Raw genomic sequence first — 20,593 nt, forward strand, 5'->3', positions numbered from 1 at the left:
AACAATGGGGACGTCCCAGAGCTCCCAAGACGGGCGGGAGAGCGCTGAGAGTCCGGTAAAACCGCTCGGCCAAACTGTTATGCCGAGGCCGCAAAAGTGTCAAACCTGTAAAATTTGACAAACATATGTCGGCCCGACCAAGTAGCCGCACGGCATAAAGTAGTCATGGAGACCCCGCGGGCAGCCTCCCACGAGGGCCCCACAGAGCGCATAAATTGAAGATGTAGGTTCCCGAGAAGCTGCCAAATAAGCCTGTCTGATGGTCAGCCGAATCCATCGGGACAAAGTCTGCTTAGAAGCCAGCCAACCACTGTGGGCAGCATCGTATAGAACAAATAAGGAGTCCGACTTCCGAGTAGCTGAAGTCCTATCCACATAGATTTTGAGCGCCCTGACAACATCCAACGATCTCGAATCCGGAGAGTCCACAGAGAGGGCCGGAACCACAAGTGGCTGATTGATGTGAAAATCGGCCACCACCTTAGGTAGAAAAGACATGTCAGTACGGAGCTCGGCCCTATCCGTATGAAACACCAGGTAAGGAGGTCGATGAGAGAGCCCCAAGTTCAGACACCCGTCTGGCCGAAGCCAGAGCCAAGAGAAGGACCTCCTTCCAGGTGAAATATTTCATTTCTACCGACTCCAGAGGCTCAAACAATGAAGACTGCAGAAAAGAGAGGACTAGATTGAGGTCCCATGGTGCTGTCGGAGGGCGAAAGGGAGGCTGTATTCGTAGAACCCCCTGAAAGTCTGAACTTCCAGCAGCAAGGCTGAAGCAAACTGAAAGAGCAGAGACCTGCACCTTTAGTGAACCCAGTCTTAATCCTGCCGAGAAACCCGCCTGCAAAAAACTGAGAAGGCGGACCAAGCTAAAAACTGAAGGAGAAAACTCTCGACGTTCACACCAGGCCACATAAGCCTTCCAAATGCGGTAGTAGTGAGACGATGTGACTGACTTTCTAGCCTGAAGCATAGTAGGTATAATCGTACAAGGAATCCCCTTCCTTTTCAAGATGGCCTTCTCAACAGCCACGCCGTCAAACGTAGCCTGCGTAAGTCTGGATAACGAAAAGGACCCTGCTGTAGCCGATCGTCCCGTAGTGGCAGGGGCCAAGGCTCCGCTACTGACAACAGGTGTAGGGTGGAGTACCAAGCTCATCGCGGCCTATCTGGAGCCACCAGGAGGACCAGTGCGTCTTCTCTCTTGATGCGTTGCAGAACCCGAGGTAACAACGGGAAAGGAGGAAAGAGGTAAACGATCGGGAAATTCCAAAGAGCCGTGAAGGCATCCACGCCCGCCGCCACGGGGTCCCTCGTCCGAGAGTAATACAGAGGCAGTTGATGGTTCAGGCGGGACGCCATGAGGTCGATCTGTAGTTTTCCCCACCAGCGAACCAGCTGACAAAACACCTGGGGGTGGAGTGACCACTCTCCCGGGTGCATGTCCTGTCGGCTGAGATAATCGTCTTCCCAATTGTCCACTCCTGGAATGAATATTGCCGACAAGGACTGAGCATACTCCTCCGCCCAGAGGAGGATGTTGGTGACCTCCCTCATCACTGCACGGCTGCGAGTGCCGCCCTGACGGTTGATATACGCCACTGTCGTGGCGTTGTCGGACTGAACTCTGACCGCTCGACCGCGCAGCAGGTGATGAGCCTGAAGCAGGGCGTTGTATACCACTCGTACTTTGAGACTGTTTATGGGGAGAGCGTATTCGTGAATCGACCAGCGCCCCTGAAACCGATGTTTGAGGTTCACTGCCCCCCAGCCTCGCAGACTTGCATCCATGATGAGGAGAGTCCAATCACAAACGCTGAACCGCCTTCCTTCCAACAGATGCGTCGACTGGAGCCACCATAGAAGCGACAACCGTGCCTTTGGAGACATTGTGACCCGCTGATGAAGGAATAGATGAGATCCTGACCACTGATGTAAAAGACACAGCTGGAATGGTCGAGTGGAAGCGACCATATGGAAGAGCTTCGAACGTCGCTATTATCTTCCCCAGAAGGAAAATGCACAGATACACTAATGTAAGTATGCATCCTTGATATCTAAGGATGCCAGAAACTCGTTTCACTCCAACCCCGCAATAACAGACTGGAGGGACTCCATCTTGAACTTGAATACCCTCAAATATGGATTGAGATCCTTCAAGTTCAGGATTGGCCTGACCGAGCCGTCCGGCTTCGGTACAAGAAACAGGCTTGAGTAATAGCCTTGTTTCTGATGATGAGAGGGAACAGGGATCAGTAACTTTGCGGATAGAAGCTTCTGGACCGCTGCCTGCAAGGCAACTCTTCTGTCGTCGGAAACTGGTAAACCCGTGGTGAAGAAACGCTGAGGCGGCCGGGCTTGAAAATCGAGCTTGTAACCGCAAATGATGAGATCCCTGACCCAAGCATCTGGACAGGATTGTACCCAGGCCTCCCTGAAATCCCACAGACGAGCTCCCACTCTGTGGTCTCCCAGGTGGGAGGGAAGCCCGTCATGCGGTGGTAGCAGTGGAGGACTTAACCTCTGACTGGGTTGAGGCTGTGGAACCTCTGCCTCTACCTTATGGCCACGGGCGACGGAAGCTCCTCCCCTGGCCTGTCCTCGAAACCTAGAAGGGGCACAAAAGGTTCAAAAGGAGGGACCCCTATAGGGCCTGCGAGAGGCTGGAGCAGCAGAAGGAAGATAAGTCGACTTACCTCCAGTGGCCTGAGAAATCCAGGCATCCAGATCCTTACCAAACAGGACCTCTCCCGTAAAGGGCAACGCAACGCAACGCAGCCAGAGAGCTCTGCGGACCGAAATTGCTAAAGTGGAAATCCTAGCTCCGAGAATACAGATGTCCTTGGAAGCCTCGCAAAGATAAAGGGCTGATTCGTGGATGTGTTCTGCCAACAGAATAAGTTGATCCACCGGCAAATCATCACAACGTCCAGAGGACAATTGATCTGAGCCGCCTCTCTATCTTCCCGAAAAGCCTTCAGTTCCCCAGTCAACAGGGACATAACCTCTGTGAGCTGTGTTGTCCAACCAGGGGTGCTCTGGGGCTCTAATGAGGGCTGAGCAGATGGCTCTGACCCACAATCCTCACATAAAAGGGAATTTTCAGACTGTCCCTGGGAGAATTTTACAGAACATTTCTGACATTGGAAAATGTTCTGTGCTGCCTTGGAGCCCTTTCCTGCCATAGCAGCGCCTGTCACACTCCCCCCCACACACACAGCAATAGGCAGAAGGGGGGAGAGCAGGGCGAAGCGCAGCCACAGACAGCCCTATGTATCCTGTTATTGTGCAGTCAGCACTGATAGTAAAAGGTACAGGTGCCTCACTGTTCCCCTAGTACCCCCCAGTCCCCCTGAAACTGTCTCACTGACCGGAATGATGCCTCTGAGTCTCCCCTTCTCTGCACTGCAGCGTTGTAAAATGGCTGCCCGAGCGCGCTGAGCCCGGCGGTGCAGAGCGGGGTTAAGCCCCCCTGTAATGGCGCCAAACTAAAACTTGCAAGGCGCCTCCAGCGGAATCCCCGTGCCGGCTCTGTGAGCTGCGCTGAGCGGGGAGCTGCGAGCGGAGGGAGCGGGAGAAAGTGAGCCGGGGCCGGAGACCAGAACGGAGAGTGGGGAGTAGGGAGAGCCGCTGTAAATTAGAGCGTGGAGTGATGTGAGCCGCCGGAGACCAGAGTGGGGAGCACGGGGGGGGGACCTCTGCGGCTGAGTACTTTCTCTTAGCACCTGCATTAGAGATCAAGCAGGTCTTTACTTACTGGGTGAGCCAACTGGTTATACTAAAGTTTCTACTCACCACTGCTGCTTGATGGAGTGTCCCCGACACCTGCCGCACACAGCGGTGTCTGGCCACATATACTTACCACTGCCGTGCTGCTGGAATCTTCTGCTGACGGAGCGGCCCCGACACGTGCCGCACGCAGCGGTGTCTGGCCAGCTCCGGAGAGCTCAGTGTCTCCTTCAGCCGGGGCCCATCTCGAGCCGCACGCAGCTGCGATGGGACCCCGCCGGCAGCTCCCGCGGTGCAGACTGGCAGTGGCAGAACTGCCAGTTTGTGAAGAAAGAAGAAAGGAAGAAGAAAAAAAAAATTATCGAGAAAACCCAAGAGTGACCAGCTCCCTTGTGCACAAAACAAAGACTGGCTTGGAGAGGGACATAGTAGGGGAGGAGCTAGCCACAGTGTTAAGAGTTTAAGGTGCCAGCTCCCAGTTACTCCCTACTATATCCCCATTGTAACTGCGCTCCAGTGTCCCCTAGTGGATAAAGGAGAAATGTACAGATCCCACAGCGGGCTCTCACTATTTACTACACCCCTGTCCCAGTGCTGGTCGTGGAGGATCCCTGGAGGAGCTTTGGGAACTCTCGTCATGGACCCATATACTGGAACCTTGTTATTGTGTCTGGAGGCCATGAGGTCCACATCCGGCTGGCCCCACTTGTGTAACAGGAGCTGGAAAACCACTAGGTGCAGTGACCACTCTCCGTTGTGTACATCGTGACGGCTGATGAAGTCTACATCTTAGTTCAGAACTCCTGGGATGAAGACCGCAGCGATGGTTAGGAGGTGGCGTTCGGCCAACTGCAGAACGTGAACTACTTCCATCACTGTCAACCAACTGCAGGTGCCTCCCTGATGGTTTAGGTTGATTACTGCTGTGGCATTGTTGGACTGGATCTGAAAAGTTTTGCCCTGAAGAACTTCCAGCGCCAGAATGAGTTCTCTGTAGACAACTAATAACTAGAGATGAGCGCCGGAAATTTTTCGGGTTTTGTGTTTTGGTTTTGGGTTCGGTTCCGCGGCCGTGTTTTGGGTTCGACCGCGTTTTGGCAAAACCTCACCGAATTTTTTATGTCGGATTCGGGTGTGTTTTGGATTCGGGTGTTTTTTTCAAAAAACCCTAAAAAACAGCTTAAATCATAGAATTTGGGGGTCATTTTGATCCCAAAGTATTATTAACCTCAAAAACCATAATTTACACTCATTTTCAGTCTATTCTGAATACCTCACACCTCACAATATTATTTTTAGTCCTAAAATTTGCACCGAGGTCGCTGTGTGAGTAAGATAAGCGACCCTAGTGGCCGACACAAACACCGGGCCCATCTAGGAGTGGCACTGCAGTGTCACGCAGGATGTCCCTTCCAAAAAACCCTCCCCAAACAGCACATGACGCAAAGAAAAAAAGAGGCGCAATGAGGTAGCTGACTGTGTGAGTAAGATAAGCGACCCTAGTGGCCGACACAAACACCGGGCCCATCTAGGAGTGGCACTGCAGTGTCACGCAGGATGGCCCTTCCAAAAAACCCTCCCCAAACAGCACATGACGCAAAGAAAAAAAGAGGCGCAATGAGGTAGCTGACTGTGTGAGTAAGATAAGCGACCCTAGTGGCCGACACAAACACCGGGCCCATCTAGGAGTGGCACTGCAGTGTCACGCAGGATGTCCCTTCCAAAAAACCCTCCCCAAACAGCACATGACGCAAAGAAAAAAAGAGGCGCAATGAGGTAGCTGACTGTGTGAGTAAGATAAGCGACCCTAGTGGCCGACACAAACACCGGGCCCATCTAGGAATGGCACTGCAGTGTCACGCAGGATGTCCCTTCCAAAAAACCCTCCCCAAACAGCACATGACGCAAAGAAAAAAAGAGGCGCAATGAGGTAGCTGACTGTGTGAGTAAGATAAGCGACCCTAGTGGCCGACACAAACACCGGGCCCATCTAGGAGTGGCACTGCAGTGTCACGCAGGATGTCCCTTCCAAAAAACCCTCCCCAAACAGCACATGACGCAAAGAAAAAAAGAGGCGCAATGAGGTAGCTGACTGTGTGAGTAAGATAAGCGACCCTAGTGGCCGACACAAACACCGGGCCCATCTAGGAGTGGCACTGCAGTGTCACGCAGGATGGCCCTTCCAAAAAACCCTCCCCAAACAGCACATGACGCAAAGAAAAAAAGAGGCGCAATGAGGTAGCTGACTGTGTGAGTAAGATAAGCGACCCTAGTGGCCGACACAAACACCGGGCCCATCTAGGAGTGGCACTGCAGTGTCACGCAGGATGGCCCTTCCAAAAAACCCTCCCCAAACAGCACATGACGCAAAGAAAAAAAGAGGCGCAATGAGGTAGCTGACTGTGTGAGTAAGATAAGCGACCCTAGTGGCCGACACAAACACCGGGCCCATCTAGGAGTGGCACTGCAGTGTCACGCAGGATGTCCCTTCCAAAAAAACCTCCCCAAACAGCACATGACGCAAAGAAAAAAAGAGGCGCAATGAGGTAGCTGACTGTGTGAGTAAGGTAAGCGACCCTAGTGGCCGACACAAACACCGGGCCCATCTAGGAGTGGCACTGCAGTGTCACGCAGGATGGCCCTTCCAAAAAACCCTCCCCAAACAGCACATGACGCAAAGAAAAAAAGAGGCGCAATGAGGTAGCTGACTGTGTGAGTAAGATAAGCGACCCTAGTGGCCGACACAAACACCGGGCCCATCTAGGAGTGGCACTGCAGTGTCACGCAGGATGTCCCTTCCAAAAAACCCTCCCCAAACAGCACATGACGCAAAGAAAAAAAGAGGCGCAATGAGGTAGCTGACTGTGTGAGTAAGATAAGCGACCCTAGTGGCCGACACAAACACCGGGCCCATCTAGGAGTGGCACTGCAGTGTCACGCAGGATGGCCCTTCCAAAAAACCCTCCCCAAACAGCACATGATGCAAAGAAAAATAAAAGAAAAAAGAGGTGCAAGATGGAATTGTCCTTGGGCCCTCCCACCCACCCTTATGTTGTATAAACAGGACATGCACACTTTAACCAACCCATCATTTCAGTGACAGGGTCTGCCACACGACTGTGACTGATATGACGGGTTGGTTTGGACCCCCCCCCAAAAAAGAAGCAATTAATCTCTCCTTGCACAAACTGGCTCTACAGAGGCAAGATGTCCACCTCATCATCATCCTCCGATATATCACCGTGTACATCCCCCTCCTCACAGATTATCAATTCGTCCCCACTGGAATCCACCATCTCAGCTCCCTGTGTACTTTGTGGAGGCAATTGCTGCTGGTCAATGTCTCCGCGGAGGAATTGATTATAATTCATTTTAATGAACATCATCTTCTCCACATTTTCTGGATGTAACCTCGTACGCCGATTGCTGACAAGGTGAGCGGCGGCACTAAACACTCTTTCGGAGTACACACTTGTGGGAGGGCAACTTAGGTAGAATAAAGACAGTTTGTGCAAGGGCCTCCAAATTGCCTCTTTTTCCTGCCAGTATAAGTACGGACTGTGTGACGTGCCTACTTGGATGCGGTCACTCATATAATCCTCCACCATTCTTTCAATGTTGAGAGAATCATATGCAGTGACAGTAGACGACATGTCCGTAATCGTTGTCAGGTCCTTCAGTCCGGACCAGATGTCAGCATCAGCAGTCGCTCCAGACTGCCCTGCATCACCGCCAGCGGGTGGGCTCGGAATTCTGAGCCTTTTCCTCGCACCCCCAGTTGCGGGAGAATGTGAAGGAGGAGATGTTGACAGGTCGCGTTCCGCTTGACTTGACAATTTTCTCACCAGCAGGTCTTTCAACCCCAGCAGACTTGTGTCTGCCGGAAAGAGAGATCCAAGGTAGGTTTTAAATCTAGGATCGAGCACGGTGGCCAAAATGTAGTGCTCTGATTTCAACAGATTGACCACCCGTGAATCCTTGTTAAGCGAATTAAGGGCTCCATCCACAAGTCCCACATGCCTAGCGGAATCGCTCCGTGTTAGCTCCTCCTTCAATGTCTCCAGCTTCTTCTGCAAAAGCCTGATGAGGGGAATGACCTGACTCAGGCTGGCAGTGTCTGAACTGACTTCACGTGTGGCAAGTTCAAAGGGCATCAGAACCTTGCACAACGTTGAAATCATTCTCCACTGCACTTGAGACAGGTGCATTCCACCTCCTATATCGTGCTCAATTGTATAGGCTTGAATGGCCTTTTGCTGCTCCTCCAACCTCTGAAGCATATAGAGGGTTGAATTCCACCTCGTTACCACTTCTTGCTTCAGATGATGGCAGGGCAGGTTCAGTAGTTTTTGGTGGTGCTCCAGTCTTCTGTACGTGGTGCCTGTACGCCGAAAGTGTCCCGCAATTCTTCTGGCCACCGACAGCATCTCTTGCACGCCCCTGTCGTTTTTTAAAAAATTCTGCACCACCAAATTCAAGGTATGTGCAAAACATGGGACGTGCTTGAATTTGCCCATATTTAATGCACACACAATATTGCTGGCGTTGTCCGATGCCACAAATCCACAGGAGAGTCCAATTGGGGTAAGCCATTCCGCGATGATCTTCCTCAGTTGCCGTAAGAGGTTTTCAGCTGTGTGCGTATTCTGGAAAGCGGTGATACAAAGCGTAGCCTGCCTAGGAAAGAGTTGGCGTTTGCGAGATGCTGCTACTGGTGCCGCCGCTGCTGTTCTTGCGGCGGGAGTCCATACATCTACCCAGTGGGCTGTCACAGTCATATAGTCCTGACCCTGCCCTGCTCCACTTGTCCACATGTCCGTGGTTAAGTGGACATTGGGTACAACTGCATTTTTTAGGACACTGGTGAGTCTTTTTCTGACGTCCGTGTACATTCTCGGTATCGCCTGCCTAGAGAAGTGGAACCTAGATGGTATTTGGTAACGGGGGCACACTGCCTCAATAAATTGTCTAGTTCCCTGTGAACTAACGGCGGATACCGGACGCACGTCTAACACCAACATAGTTGTCAAGGCCTCAGTTATCCGCTTTGCAGCAGGATGACTGCTGTGATATTTCATCTTCCTCGCAAAGGACTGTTGGACAGTCAATTGCTTACTGGAAGTAGTACAAGTGGGCTTACGACTTCCCCTCTGGGATGACCATCGACTCCCAGCAGCAACAACAGCAGCGCCAGCAGCAGTAGGCGTTACACGCAAGGATGCATCGGAGGAATCCCAGGCAGGAGAGGACTCGTCAGAATTGCCAGTGACATGGCCTGCAGGACTATTGGCATTCCTGGGGAAGGAGGAAATTGACACTGAGGGAGTTGGTGGGGTGGTTTGCGTGAGCTTGGTTACAAGAGGAAGGGATTTACTGGTCAGTGGACTGCTTCCGCTGTCGGCCAAAGTTTTTGAACTTGTCACTGACTTATTATGAATGCGCTGCAGGTGACGTATAAGGGAGGATGTTCCGAGGTGGTTAACGTCCTTACCCCTACTTATTACAGCTTGACAAAGGGAACACACGGCTTGACAAATGTTGTCCGCATTTCTGGTGAAATACTTCCACACCGAAGAGCTGATTTTTTTGGTATTTTCACCAGGCATGTCAACGGCCATATTCCTCCCACGGACAACAGGTGTCTCCCCGGGTGCCTGACTTAAACAAACCACCTCACCATCAGAATCCTCCTGGTCAATTTCCTCCCCAGCGCCAGCAACACCCATATCCTCCTCATCCTGGTGTACTTCAACACTGACATCTTCAATCTGACTATCAGTAACTGGACTGCGGGTGCTCCTTCCAGCACTTGCAGGGGGCGTGCAAATGGTGGAAGGCGCATGCTCTTCACGTCCAGTGTTGGGAAGGTCAGGCATCGCAACCGACACAATTGGACTCTCCTTGTGGATTTGGGATTTCGAAGAACGCACAGTTCTTTGCGGTGCTACTGCTTTTGCCAGCTTGAGTCTTTTCATTTTTCTAGCGAGAGGCTGAGTGCCTCCATCCTCATGTGAAGCTGAACCACTAGCCATGAACATAGGCCAGGGCCTCGGCCGTTCCTTGCCACTCCGTGTCGTAAATGGCATATTGGCAAGTTTACGCTTCTCCTCCGACAATTTTATTTTAGGTTTTGGAGTCCTTTTTTTACTGATATTTGGTGTTTTGGATTTGACATGCTCTGTACTATGACATTGGGCATCGGCCTTGGCAGACGACGTTGCTGGCATTTCATCGTCTCGGCCATGACTAGTGGCAGCAGCTTCAGCACGAGGTGGAAGTGGATCTTGATCTTTCCCTAATTTTGGAACCTCAACATTTTTGTTCTCCATATTTTAATAGGCACAACTAAAAGGCACCTCAGGTAAACAATGGAGATGGATGGATACTAGTATACAATTATGGATGGACTGCCGAGTGCCGACACAGAGGTAGCTACAGCCGTGGACTACCGTACTGTACTGTGTCTGCTGCTAATATAGACTGGATGATAATGAGATGTAGTATGTATAAAGAAGAAAGAAAAAAAACCCACGGGTAGGTGGTATACAATTATGGACGGACTGCCGAGTGCCGACACAGAGGTAGCTACAGCCGTGGACTACCGTACTGTGTCTGCTGCTAATATAGACTGGTTGATAAAGAGATGTAGTATGTATGTATAAAGAAGAAAGAAAAAAAAACCACGGGTAGGTGGTATACAATTATGGATGGACTGCCGAGTGCCGACACAGAGGTAGCTACAGCCGTGGACTACCGTACTGTACTGTGTCTGCTGCTAATATAGACTGGATGATAATGAGATGTAGTATGTATAAAGAAGAAAGAAAAAAAAACCACGGGTAGGTGGTATACAATTATGGATGGACTGCCGAGTGCCGACACAGAGGTAGCTACAGCCGTGGACTACCGTACTGTGTCTGCTGCTAATATAGACTGGTTGATAAAGAGATGTAGTATGTATGTATAAAGAAGAAAGGAAAAAAAACCACGGGTAGGTGGTATACAATTATGGACGGACTGCCGAGTGCCGACACAGAGGTAGCTACAGCCGTGGACTACCGTACTGTGTCTGCTGCTAATATAGACTGGTTGATAAAGAGATGTAGTATGTATGTATAAAGAAGAAAGAAAAAAAAAAACCACGGGTAGGTGGTATACAATTATGGATGGACTGCCGAGTGCCGACACAGAGGTAGCTACAGCCGTGGACTACCGTACTGTGTCTGCTGCTAATATAGACTGGTTGATAAAGAGATGTAGTATGTATGTATAAAGAAGAAAGAAAAAAAAACCACGGGTAGGTGGTATACAATTATGGATGGACTGCCGAGTGCCGACACAGAGGTAGCTACAGCCGTGGACTACCGTACTGTACTGTGTCTGCTGCTAATATAGACTGGATGATAATGAGATGTAGTATGTATAAAGAAGAAAGAAAAAAAAACCACGGGTAGGTGGTATACAATTATGGATGGACTGCCGAGTGCCGACACAGAGGTAGCTACAGCCGTGGACTACCGTACTGTGTCTGCTGCTAATATAGACTGGTTGATAATGAGATGTAGTATGTATAAAGAAGAAAGAAAAAAAAACCCACGGGTATGTGGTATACAATTATGGACGGACTGCCGAGTGCCGACACAGAGGTAGCTACAGCCGTGGACTACTGTACTGTACTGTGTCTGCTGCTAATATAGACTGGATGATAATGAGATGTAGTATGTATAAAGAAGAAAGAAAAAAAAAACCACGGGTAGGTGGTATACAATTATGGATGGACTGCCGAGTGCCGACACAGAGGTAGCTACAGCCGTGAACTACCGTACTGTGTCTGCTGCGACTGGATGATAAATAATGATATAAAAAATATATATATATCACTACTGCAGCCGGACAGGTATATATTATATAATGACGGACCTGCTGGACACTGTCTGTCAGCAGAATGAGTTTTTTATTTTATAGAATAAAAAAACACCACACAAGTCACACGACGTGTGTTTAACTTTTACAGGCAGACATTCACAATACAATATAGTATACTATATACTGGTGGTCAGGTCACTGGTCAGTCACACTGGCAGTGGCACTCCTGCAGAAAAAAAGTGTGCACTGTTTAATTTTAATATGTACTCCTGGCTCCTGCTATAACCTAACTGCTCCCCAGTCTCCCCCACAATTAAGCTGTGTGAGCACAGTCAGATATTATACATAGATGTTGCAGCAGCACACTGGGCTGAGCACAGATATGGTATGTGACTGAGTCACTGTGTATCGTTTTTTCAGGCAGAGAACGGATTATATTAAATAATATAAAACTGCACTGGTGGTCACTGGTCAGTCACTAGTATAACTAACTAATACTATCAGCAAAATTCTGCACTCTCTGTCTGAGTACTCCTCCTAAGCTCCAGTAAATGAAGTGTCACTGTCTCACTCTGTCACTAGTATAACTAACTAATACTATCAGCAAAATTCTGCACTCTCTGTCTGAGTACTCCTCCTAAGCTCCAGTAAATGAAGTGTCACTGTCTCACTCTCACTCTCCTATCTATTTCTTCTCTAAACGGAGAGGACGCCAGCCACGTCCTCTCACTATCAATCTCAATGCACGTGTAAAATGGCGGCGACGCGCGGCTCCTTATATAGAATCCGAGTCTCGCGATAGAATCCGAGCCTCGCGAGAATCCGACAGCGTCATGATGACGTTCGGGCGCGCTCGGGTTAACCGAGCAAGGCGGTAAGATCCGAGTCGCTCGGATCCGTGTAAAAAAAGCTGAAGTTCGGGCGGGTTCGGATTCCGAGGAACCGAACCCGCTCATCTCTACTAATAACTCAAGGTCGTTTATCGGTAAGCAGGTTTCTGGCATCCGTGGTAAGCAGTACCCAAACCAGGATCCATAAGGTTCGCCCCTTGTTCAGATGTGCCGCATGGAGCAACCAGACTAGTGACAGTCTGACCTTTGGAGAGAGGACCATCGTCTGGGACCAGAACTGATGTGGTTGTCCATTCATCCAGGTCAGGATCAGGTGTTGTAGAGCGTAGCGGTCAGGTCTGAATTCCCCCCTTTGTCTATGTGACAGGGAGGAGGAAATTGATTCATGCAGTTATCTCCTTTTACAATGTCATTTATTTATTATCCTGATTGGATGGAAAAGACATGGAGGGCTTACCCCCGGAGATAGTGTTATTACTGTATAAAGAGTGCTGTGAGCCCTGTGTAGGTATTATACCATCTTCCTTCTACTGTAAACATCTGGCTGTATGATATCCCCTGGGAAAAGGAAGGGGCCTTTTCAGGACTTGATTTGAGCGAAAAAAACATCTTTTTCCTCAAGACAACCGCTTCATCTTGTGACCAGCAGGGGTATGCCAAACGTAGCCCCGTTCTGCTGTCCAGGGTAACCCTGGCATCTCCAAGCTCCGCCTTCAGCCAACTACCATGAGAGCCCTGGTCAGGTGACTAGTGGGGATCAGTCATCGCCACACAGGTGTGGTAAGACAGCGTGTCAACGCATACGGAGCAGAACCGAGCCACGGGAACAAGGAGTCTGGTGGTGTCAGCATTGTACCCGCCCACTGTCCAGTGGGTGGAGTCAGTAACAGGCGATTGTAAGCGTGAATCCTCTAATTGGCCAGGTCCCGTGTGACCTAAACCCATTCCGTGACCGTGGGACGCGCGGCCTTAGGAAGCGTCTGGTCACAGCGCTCTGTTCCTCTCCACTACCTATATTGTCTCATGTGATCACTGACTAAGAAGCTGCGATTCACATACGAAATGAGTGTCAAATAGCCATTAGTATAAGAGATTGTCTTCTTATATATATTTCTCTACACGTGTCTTACACCGTTACCTGTGCGCCTCTGCATCCACTGCTATATATAATCCTTAATAATAATAATAATAAACTTCTGCTTGTTATTTTTAATAACATTATAGTAAAGTGTGTAATAACTCTCCATGTGATATTTGTCATGGATAAACTTCTGTTATAAACACCCAACTGAGAACAGGGCTGATGGCGGAGGAGGGTGTAGTATAAGAGATTGCTGTAGTGACTGAGCAAGGAGAATATGTGACTTCTGTAATAAGTGTTTATTACTCACCTGTGCTGATATCTGTAGGGATCTCCTCCTCCTTACACTGCTGATCACCCCTCACATACGTCTCTTCTTCTCCCCCTATATCTTCTGCCTTCATATCAGTCACATACGTCTCTTCTTCTCCCTCTATATCTTCTACCTTCATATCAGTCACATACGTCTCTTCTTCTCCCTCTATATCTTCCGCCTTTGTATCAGTCACATACGTCTCTTCTCCCTCTATATCTTCTGTCTTTATATCAGTCACATACGTCTCTTCTTCTCCCTCTATATCTTCTGCCTTTATATCAGTCACATACGTCTCTTCTTCTCCCTCTGTATCTTCTCCCTTTATATCAGTCACATACGTCTCTTCTTCTCCCTCTATATCTTCTGCCTTTATATCAGTCACATACGTCTCTTCTTCTCCCTCTGTATCTTCTGCCTTCATATCAGTCACATACGTCTCTTCTTCTCCCTCTGTATCTTCTGCCTTTATATCAGTCACATATGTCTCTTCTTCTCCCTCTATATCTTCTGACTTTATATCAGTCACATACGTCTCTTCTTCTCCCTCTGTATCTTCTCCCTTTATATCAGTCACATACGTCTCTTCTTCTCCCTCTATATCTTCTGCCTTCATATCAGTCACATACGTCTCTTCTTCTCCCTCTATATCTTCTGCCTTCATATCAGTCACATACGTCTCTTCTTCTCCCTCTGTATCTTCTGCCTTCATATCAGTCACATACGTCTCTTCTTCTTCCTCTATATCTTCTGCCTTTATATTAGTCACATACGTCTCTTCTTCTCCCTCTGTATCTTCTGCCTTCATATCAGTCACATACGTCTCTTCTTCTCCCTCTATATCAGTCACATACGTCTCTTCTTCTCGCTCTGTATCTTCTGCCTTTATATCAGTCACACACGTCTCTTCTTCTCCCTCTATATCTTCTGCCTTTATATTAGTCACATACGTCTCTTCTTCTCCCTCTGTATCTTCTGCCTTCATATCAGTCACATACGTCTCTTCTTCTCCCTCTATATCAGTCACATACGTCTCTTCTTCTCGCTCTGTATCGTCTGCCTTTATATCAGTCACATACGTCTCTTCTTCTCCCTCTATATCTTCTGCTGTTATATTAGTCACATACGTCTCTTCTCCCTCTGTATCTTCTGCCTTTATATCAGTCACATACGTTTCTTCTTCTCCCTCTATATCTTCTACCTTCTTATCAGTCACATATGTCTCTTCTTCTCCCTCTACATCTTCTGCCTTTATATCAGTCACATACGTCTCTTCTTCTCCCTCTGTATCTTCTGCCTTTATATCAGTCACATATGTCTCTTCTTCTCCCTCTGTATCTTCTGCCGTTATATCAGTCACATATGTCTCTTCTTCTCCCTCTATATCTTCTGCCTTCATATCAGTCACATACGTCTCTCCTTCTCCCTCTATATCATCTGTTTTAATATCAGACAGACGTTCTACCTAAAAAAAAACAACAACACTATAAATAGGATTTTAATACCTACCGGTAAATCCTTTTCTATTAGTCCGTAGAGGATGCTGGGGTCACATCAAGAACCATGGGGAATAGACGGGATCCACAGGAGACATGGGCACTTTAAGACTTTCAAAGGGGTGTGAACTGGCTCCTCCCTCTATGCCCCTCCTCCAGACTCCAGTTATAGGAACTGTGCCCAGGGAGACGGACATTTCGAGGAAAAGGATTTATAGTTAAACTAAGGTGAGATACATACCAGCTCACACTTCAAGCACGCCGTACAACATGGCATTTAACACAGCGCAAGTCAACGGCATGAACAACATCAGCAACAGGCTGACTATAAACGTAACACAGCATGTGTGTAACCACAACTAATAACTGCAGATACAGTACGCACTGGGACGGGCGCCCAGCATCCTCTACGGACTAAGAGAAAAGGATTTACCGGTAGGTATTAAAATCCTTTTTTCTCATACGTCCTAGAGGATGCTGGGGTCACATCAAGAACCATGGGGTTATACGAAAGTTCTAGAACGGGCGGGAGAGTGCGGATTACTCTGCAGCACCGATTGACCAAACATGAGGTCCTCATTAGCCAGGGTATCAAACTTGTTTAACTTCGCAAAGGTGTTTGAACCCGACCAAGTAGCTGCTTGGCAGAGTTGTAATGCCGAGACCCCCCGGGCAGCCGCCCAGGACGAACCCACCTTTCTGGTAGACTGGGCCTTCACCGATTTCGGTAACGGCAATCCAGCCGCAGCATGAGCCTGCTGAATCGTATGACAGATCCAGAGCACAATAGTCTGCTTGGAAGCAGGAGCCCCAATTTTATTGTGAGCATACAGGACAAAAAGGAGAGAAAAAAAAAGAGACTCTGTGTTGGGGCACGCTTAAGAAATAAAACTTAACTTTTAATTAGAATGTATAAAAATTAGATACACAAACACACATATAATTCTTGATAATAAGGTTTGTAAAGAATTTTAGACCTTCATCTACTTGTATTTTTGAATCTGAAAAGAGATTCTCTTTTTAACAATAAGAAAAGAATAATTAGGAGTATCAAGTCTCCAATTTCAACAAATATTTTTGCGGTGACAGTGACACCCACGATGAAAATATCAGAAATTCAATTTCGACATAACAGGAAAAAGGTTTCCGACATACGACATATAGGCATTCAATATGGCAATCTAGATTAAGAATTATCATCCAATAACCATTGCCTAATATGATATTATACCCTGGTATCTGACAATCTGCTAGTGCTAAGTTGCTAATCAACATGTACAGTGAAAGAAAACATCTCTGAATTGGTCTAGAATCAAATGAACGAATGAAAAGGAAAGATTGTAGGTGTGAAGTTGGTAAGGGTCAAAGGTTGCTCCAACACTTCTGCTTTTCACATGGAGACAGAGGTATTTACTACTGCACCTAATATTCCCTAGCAGTCTCCCATCTAGGTACTGATCAGGCTCCTCACTGCTTAGCTTCCAAGATCTGGCGAGATTGGGCGTAGCCAGTGAGATATGGCAGAAGTATCACATAGATTGTGAATGAGAGGGTGTCTGGTTATTGGCACATACCGATATTTTGATAATCAGTGAACAAGACACCTTCAGGTGAAACGGCTGTCTGTGTTCTGTGGTGCTGAACAGTGCACGGTTCAGCCCACTCATCCCCTGGTATCGTATATTGGAGGAAATTATTTTCTTGATTATCAAAATATCGGATATTTGTAAAATCTGCTACTTTATCACCAAACTACAATGTGTTAATATTTAACATGTTCAGTGACTACTCTTTATTCTTATGTTTACATTCTTATTTTTCACTTTGCTGCATAGATGGTTAACTTATCTACAAACCATAATATTCTGTTGCACAAAATTTTTTTTGATCACATATAACTACGCAATACTTCTAATAGAGGTTCTTTTTTTCTGTTTTCTAAATTTGTACCCTTGAGGGCCGTTTTCTAAATCAAATTTTAAAATTTGGTCACTTCACCCTTATAGGTAACTTTAAGATACCTGTGTAATTTCACACTAATTTTCAATAGGTCATGGTAACCCGCCTCTCTCATCCACTGTCCGCCATATCGTCATAGGAGGTGGACATTAGAAGACGGGCCCTGAACCTATACGTTTCCTGTATCTTGCTTTTTTTCAGTACTCTCTCATCCTGATGCCGGTCATATAATTTCTCTGCAATGCGGAGGTAACAGAGAAGACTGTGCACTTGGATGGTTAGTAGAAGTACCTTTCTGGTATGTGCCAATAACCAGACACCCTCTCATTCACAATCTATGTGATATTACTGCCATATCTCACTGGCTACGCCCAATCTCGCCAGATCTTGGAAGCTAAGCAGTGAGGAGCCTGATCAGTACCTAGATGGGAGACTGCTAGGGAATATTAGGTGCAGTAGTAAATACCTCTGTCTCCATGTGAAAAGCAGAAGTGTTGGAGCAACCTTTGACCCTTACCAACTTCACACCTACAATCTTTCCTTTTCATTCGTTCATTTGATTCTAGATCAATTCAGAGATGTTTTCTTTCACTGTACATGTTGATTAGCAACTTAGCACTAGCAGATTGTCAGATACCAGGGTATAATATCATATTAGGCAATGGTTATTGGATGATAATTCTTAATCTAGATTGCCATATTGAATGCCTATGTGTCGTATGTCGGAAACCTTTTTCCTGTTATGTCGAAATTGAATTTCTGATATTTTCATCGTGGGTGTCACTGTCACCGCAAAAATATTTGTTGAAATTGGAGACTTGATACTCCTAATTATTCTTTTCTTATTGTTAAAAAGAGAATCTCTTTTCATATTCAAAAATACAAGTAGATGAAGGTCTAAAATTCTTTACAAACCTTCTAATCAAGCATTATATGTGTGTTTGTTTGTGTATCTAATTTTTATACATTCTAATTAAAAGTTAAGTTTTATTTCTTAAGCGTGCCCCAACACAGAGTCTCTCTTTTTTTTTTTTTCTCTCTCCTTTTTGACATATGCTATTGACTCTGGGTGCACCACCAACAACAGTAACTCCTTGAATACCGAATTCTGGCATCGCTTATGCACATGCACTGTTGGTCTACAAGGGACAAATTTTATAAAAACCCATTTCAAAGACATTACTTTAATCCTGTGCGGTACCAAACCAACCCTCTTTCCGAGCATACAGGACAAACAGAGCCTCTGTTTTCCTAAACTGAGCCGTTCTGGCGACATAAATTTTCAAAGCTCTTACAACATCGAGAAACTTCGATTCCAGCAAGGCGTCAGTAGCCACTGGCACCACAATAGGTTGGTTCAAGTGTAACGACGAAACCACTTTTGGCAGAAACTGCTGATGAGTCCTCAACTCTGCTCTATCTTCAAGGAAGATCAAATAAGGGCTCTTGTGAGGCAAGACCGCTAATTCAGACACCCGCCTGGCGGATGCCAAGGCCAACAGCATGACCACTTTCCAAGTAAGGAATTTCAACTCTACCTTCTGTAAAGGTTCAAACCAATGAGATTGAAGGAATTGCAACACCACGTTAAGATCCCATGGTGCTACAGGGGGCACAAATGGAGGTTGGATGTGCAACACGCCTTTCACGAAGGTCTGAACTTCTGGAAGGGAGGCCAATTGTTTTTGGAGGAAAACTGATAAAGCTGAAATTTGAACTTTAATTGAGCCCAACTTTAGGCCTGCATCCACACCGGCTTGTAGAAAATGGAGAAAACGTCCTAACTGAAAATCTTCCATAGGAGCCTTCTTGGATTCACACCAAGGGGCATATGTATTAACCTGGAGAAGGCATAAGGAAGTGATAAACCAGTGATATGTGCAAGCAGATAGAGGCACCAGCCAATCAGAGCCTAACTGTTAATTTACATATTGGAGCTGATTGGCTGGCGCGTTTATCACCTTGCACATATCACTGGTTTATCACTTCCTTATGCCTTCTCCAGGTTAACCACATCTGCCCCCAAGACATGTATTTTCTCCAAATACGGTGGTAATGTTTAGAGGTTACTCCCTTCCTGGCCTGAATAAGAGTGGGGATCACTTCCTCGGGAATACCCTTTCGGGCTAGGATCCGGCGTTCAACCTCTAGGCCGTCAAACGAAGTTGAGGTAAGTCTTGGAACGCGCACGGACCCTGCTGTAACAGATCCTCCCTCAGAGGAAGAGGCCAGGGATCTCCTATTAGTAATTCCTGAAGATCTGGATACCAAGCCCTTCTTGGCCTGTCTGGAACAATGAGGATCGCTTGAACCTTTTGTGAGGATACAGATTCTCTGATCACTCAGGTAAACAGTTTAGTAAAGTGGCAAATGCCCTTTATTGTAAATTTACACACACAGTACACAATAACATTAACAATTGTAAGCCAGGATGGTATCTTACTTACTAAGTCCCCACAGTAGTTTAGAATTATAGATGCCTGCGATCTCCTGCTGTTACACACTGGGCGTGGTTCTGTGTCCCCTGGTCTAGGATACCAGCTCACACAGTGTCCTGCGCCACGGATTCTCACCACTGACGGCACCGCAATGCATCGTCAGCGCCTGTACTTCAGAGGTACATCCACTCTCTGACCCTTCTGTCCAGATCTCTCTCCCTCACCAGAAGAGCTCACTCTTGTTATACCCTCCCCTGTCTATTCATCACACAAGCTGGTCCGTCAGGAGGTTACAGAGGAGACGAGGTGCCTGGGCTCCTGTACACAATGGGGTGTATAGGATCAGATTGCCTGCAGCTCCATACATAACCTGTTTACTACTGAACCTACTCCTAATCACATCTGATTGTACAGCTAGGGGACTTACATTACAATGAATTGTTTACCATGTTAAATAACACTCTGGCATAGACTAATTCCTGTTAATAATTACACACATTGAACACAGTATAACCAAATAAAATACATGTTCCTATTATAACAGATATACAATATCATAACAACATAATACAATACAATATTGCCTAGCATATAACTAATAACATATCGGCAATTAGTGGAGTCCATGGGTAGGACCAGGGCTAGGAAAGTAACCGCGTGTATTTTACAACTGTGCGACACGACGCGCCGGCTGTGTCGTTACACCTTTGTTCTTCTTATGATCTTTATCACTTTTGGAATGAGTGGAAGCGGAGGAAACACGTACACCGACTGAAACACCCACAGTATCACTAGGGCGTCCACTGCTATTGCTTGAGGGTCTCTTGACCTGGAACAATATCCTGAAGTTTCTTGTTGAG

The 20,593-nt window shown here is 47.2% G+C and overlaps 2 protein-coding genes and 2 pseudogenes across 2 annotated transcripts in view; 2 read left to right on the forward strand and 2 right to left on the reverse strand.

Moving 5' to 3' along the window:
- LOC134983324 (uncharacterized) overlaps window positions 1-20,593 on the forward strand; it is a 509,434-nt gene that overhangs the window by 444,990 nt on the left and 43,851 nt on the right. The window lies entirely within an intron of this gene.
- Window positions 1-20,593, reverse strand: part of LOC134983312 (zinc finger protein 583-like) — a 57,094-nt gene that overhangs the window by 33,292 nt on the left and 3,209 nt on the right. Inside the window, exon 3 of the mRNA XM_063949029.1 lies at window positions 13,838-15,301. Coding sequence (XP_063805099.1) covers window positions 13,838-15,301 — 1,464 coding nt within the window. The remainder of the gene's footprint in view (window positions 1-13,837; window positions 15,302-20,593) is intronic.
- Window positions 16,747-16,865, reverse strand: LOC134983326 (5S ribosomal RNA; annotated as a pseudogene).
- Window positions 17,639-17,757, forward strand: LOC134983325 (5S ribosomal RNA; annotated as a pseudogene).

This window comes from Pseudophryne corroboree (assembly GCF_028390025.1).
Source record: "Pseudophryne corroboree isolate aPseCor3 chromosome 3 unlocalized genomic scaffold, aPseCor3.hap2 SUPER_3_unloc_12, whole genome shotgun sequence".
NCBI classification, from domain to species: domain Eukaryota; kingdom Metazoa; phylum Chordata; class Amphibia; order Anura; family Myobatrachidae; genus Pseudophryne; species Pseudophryne corroboree.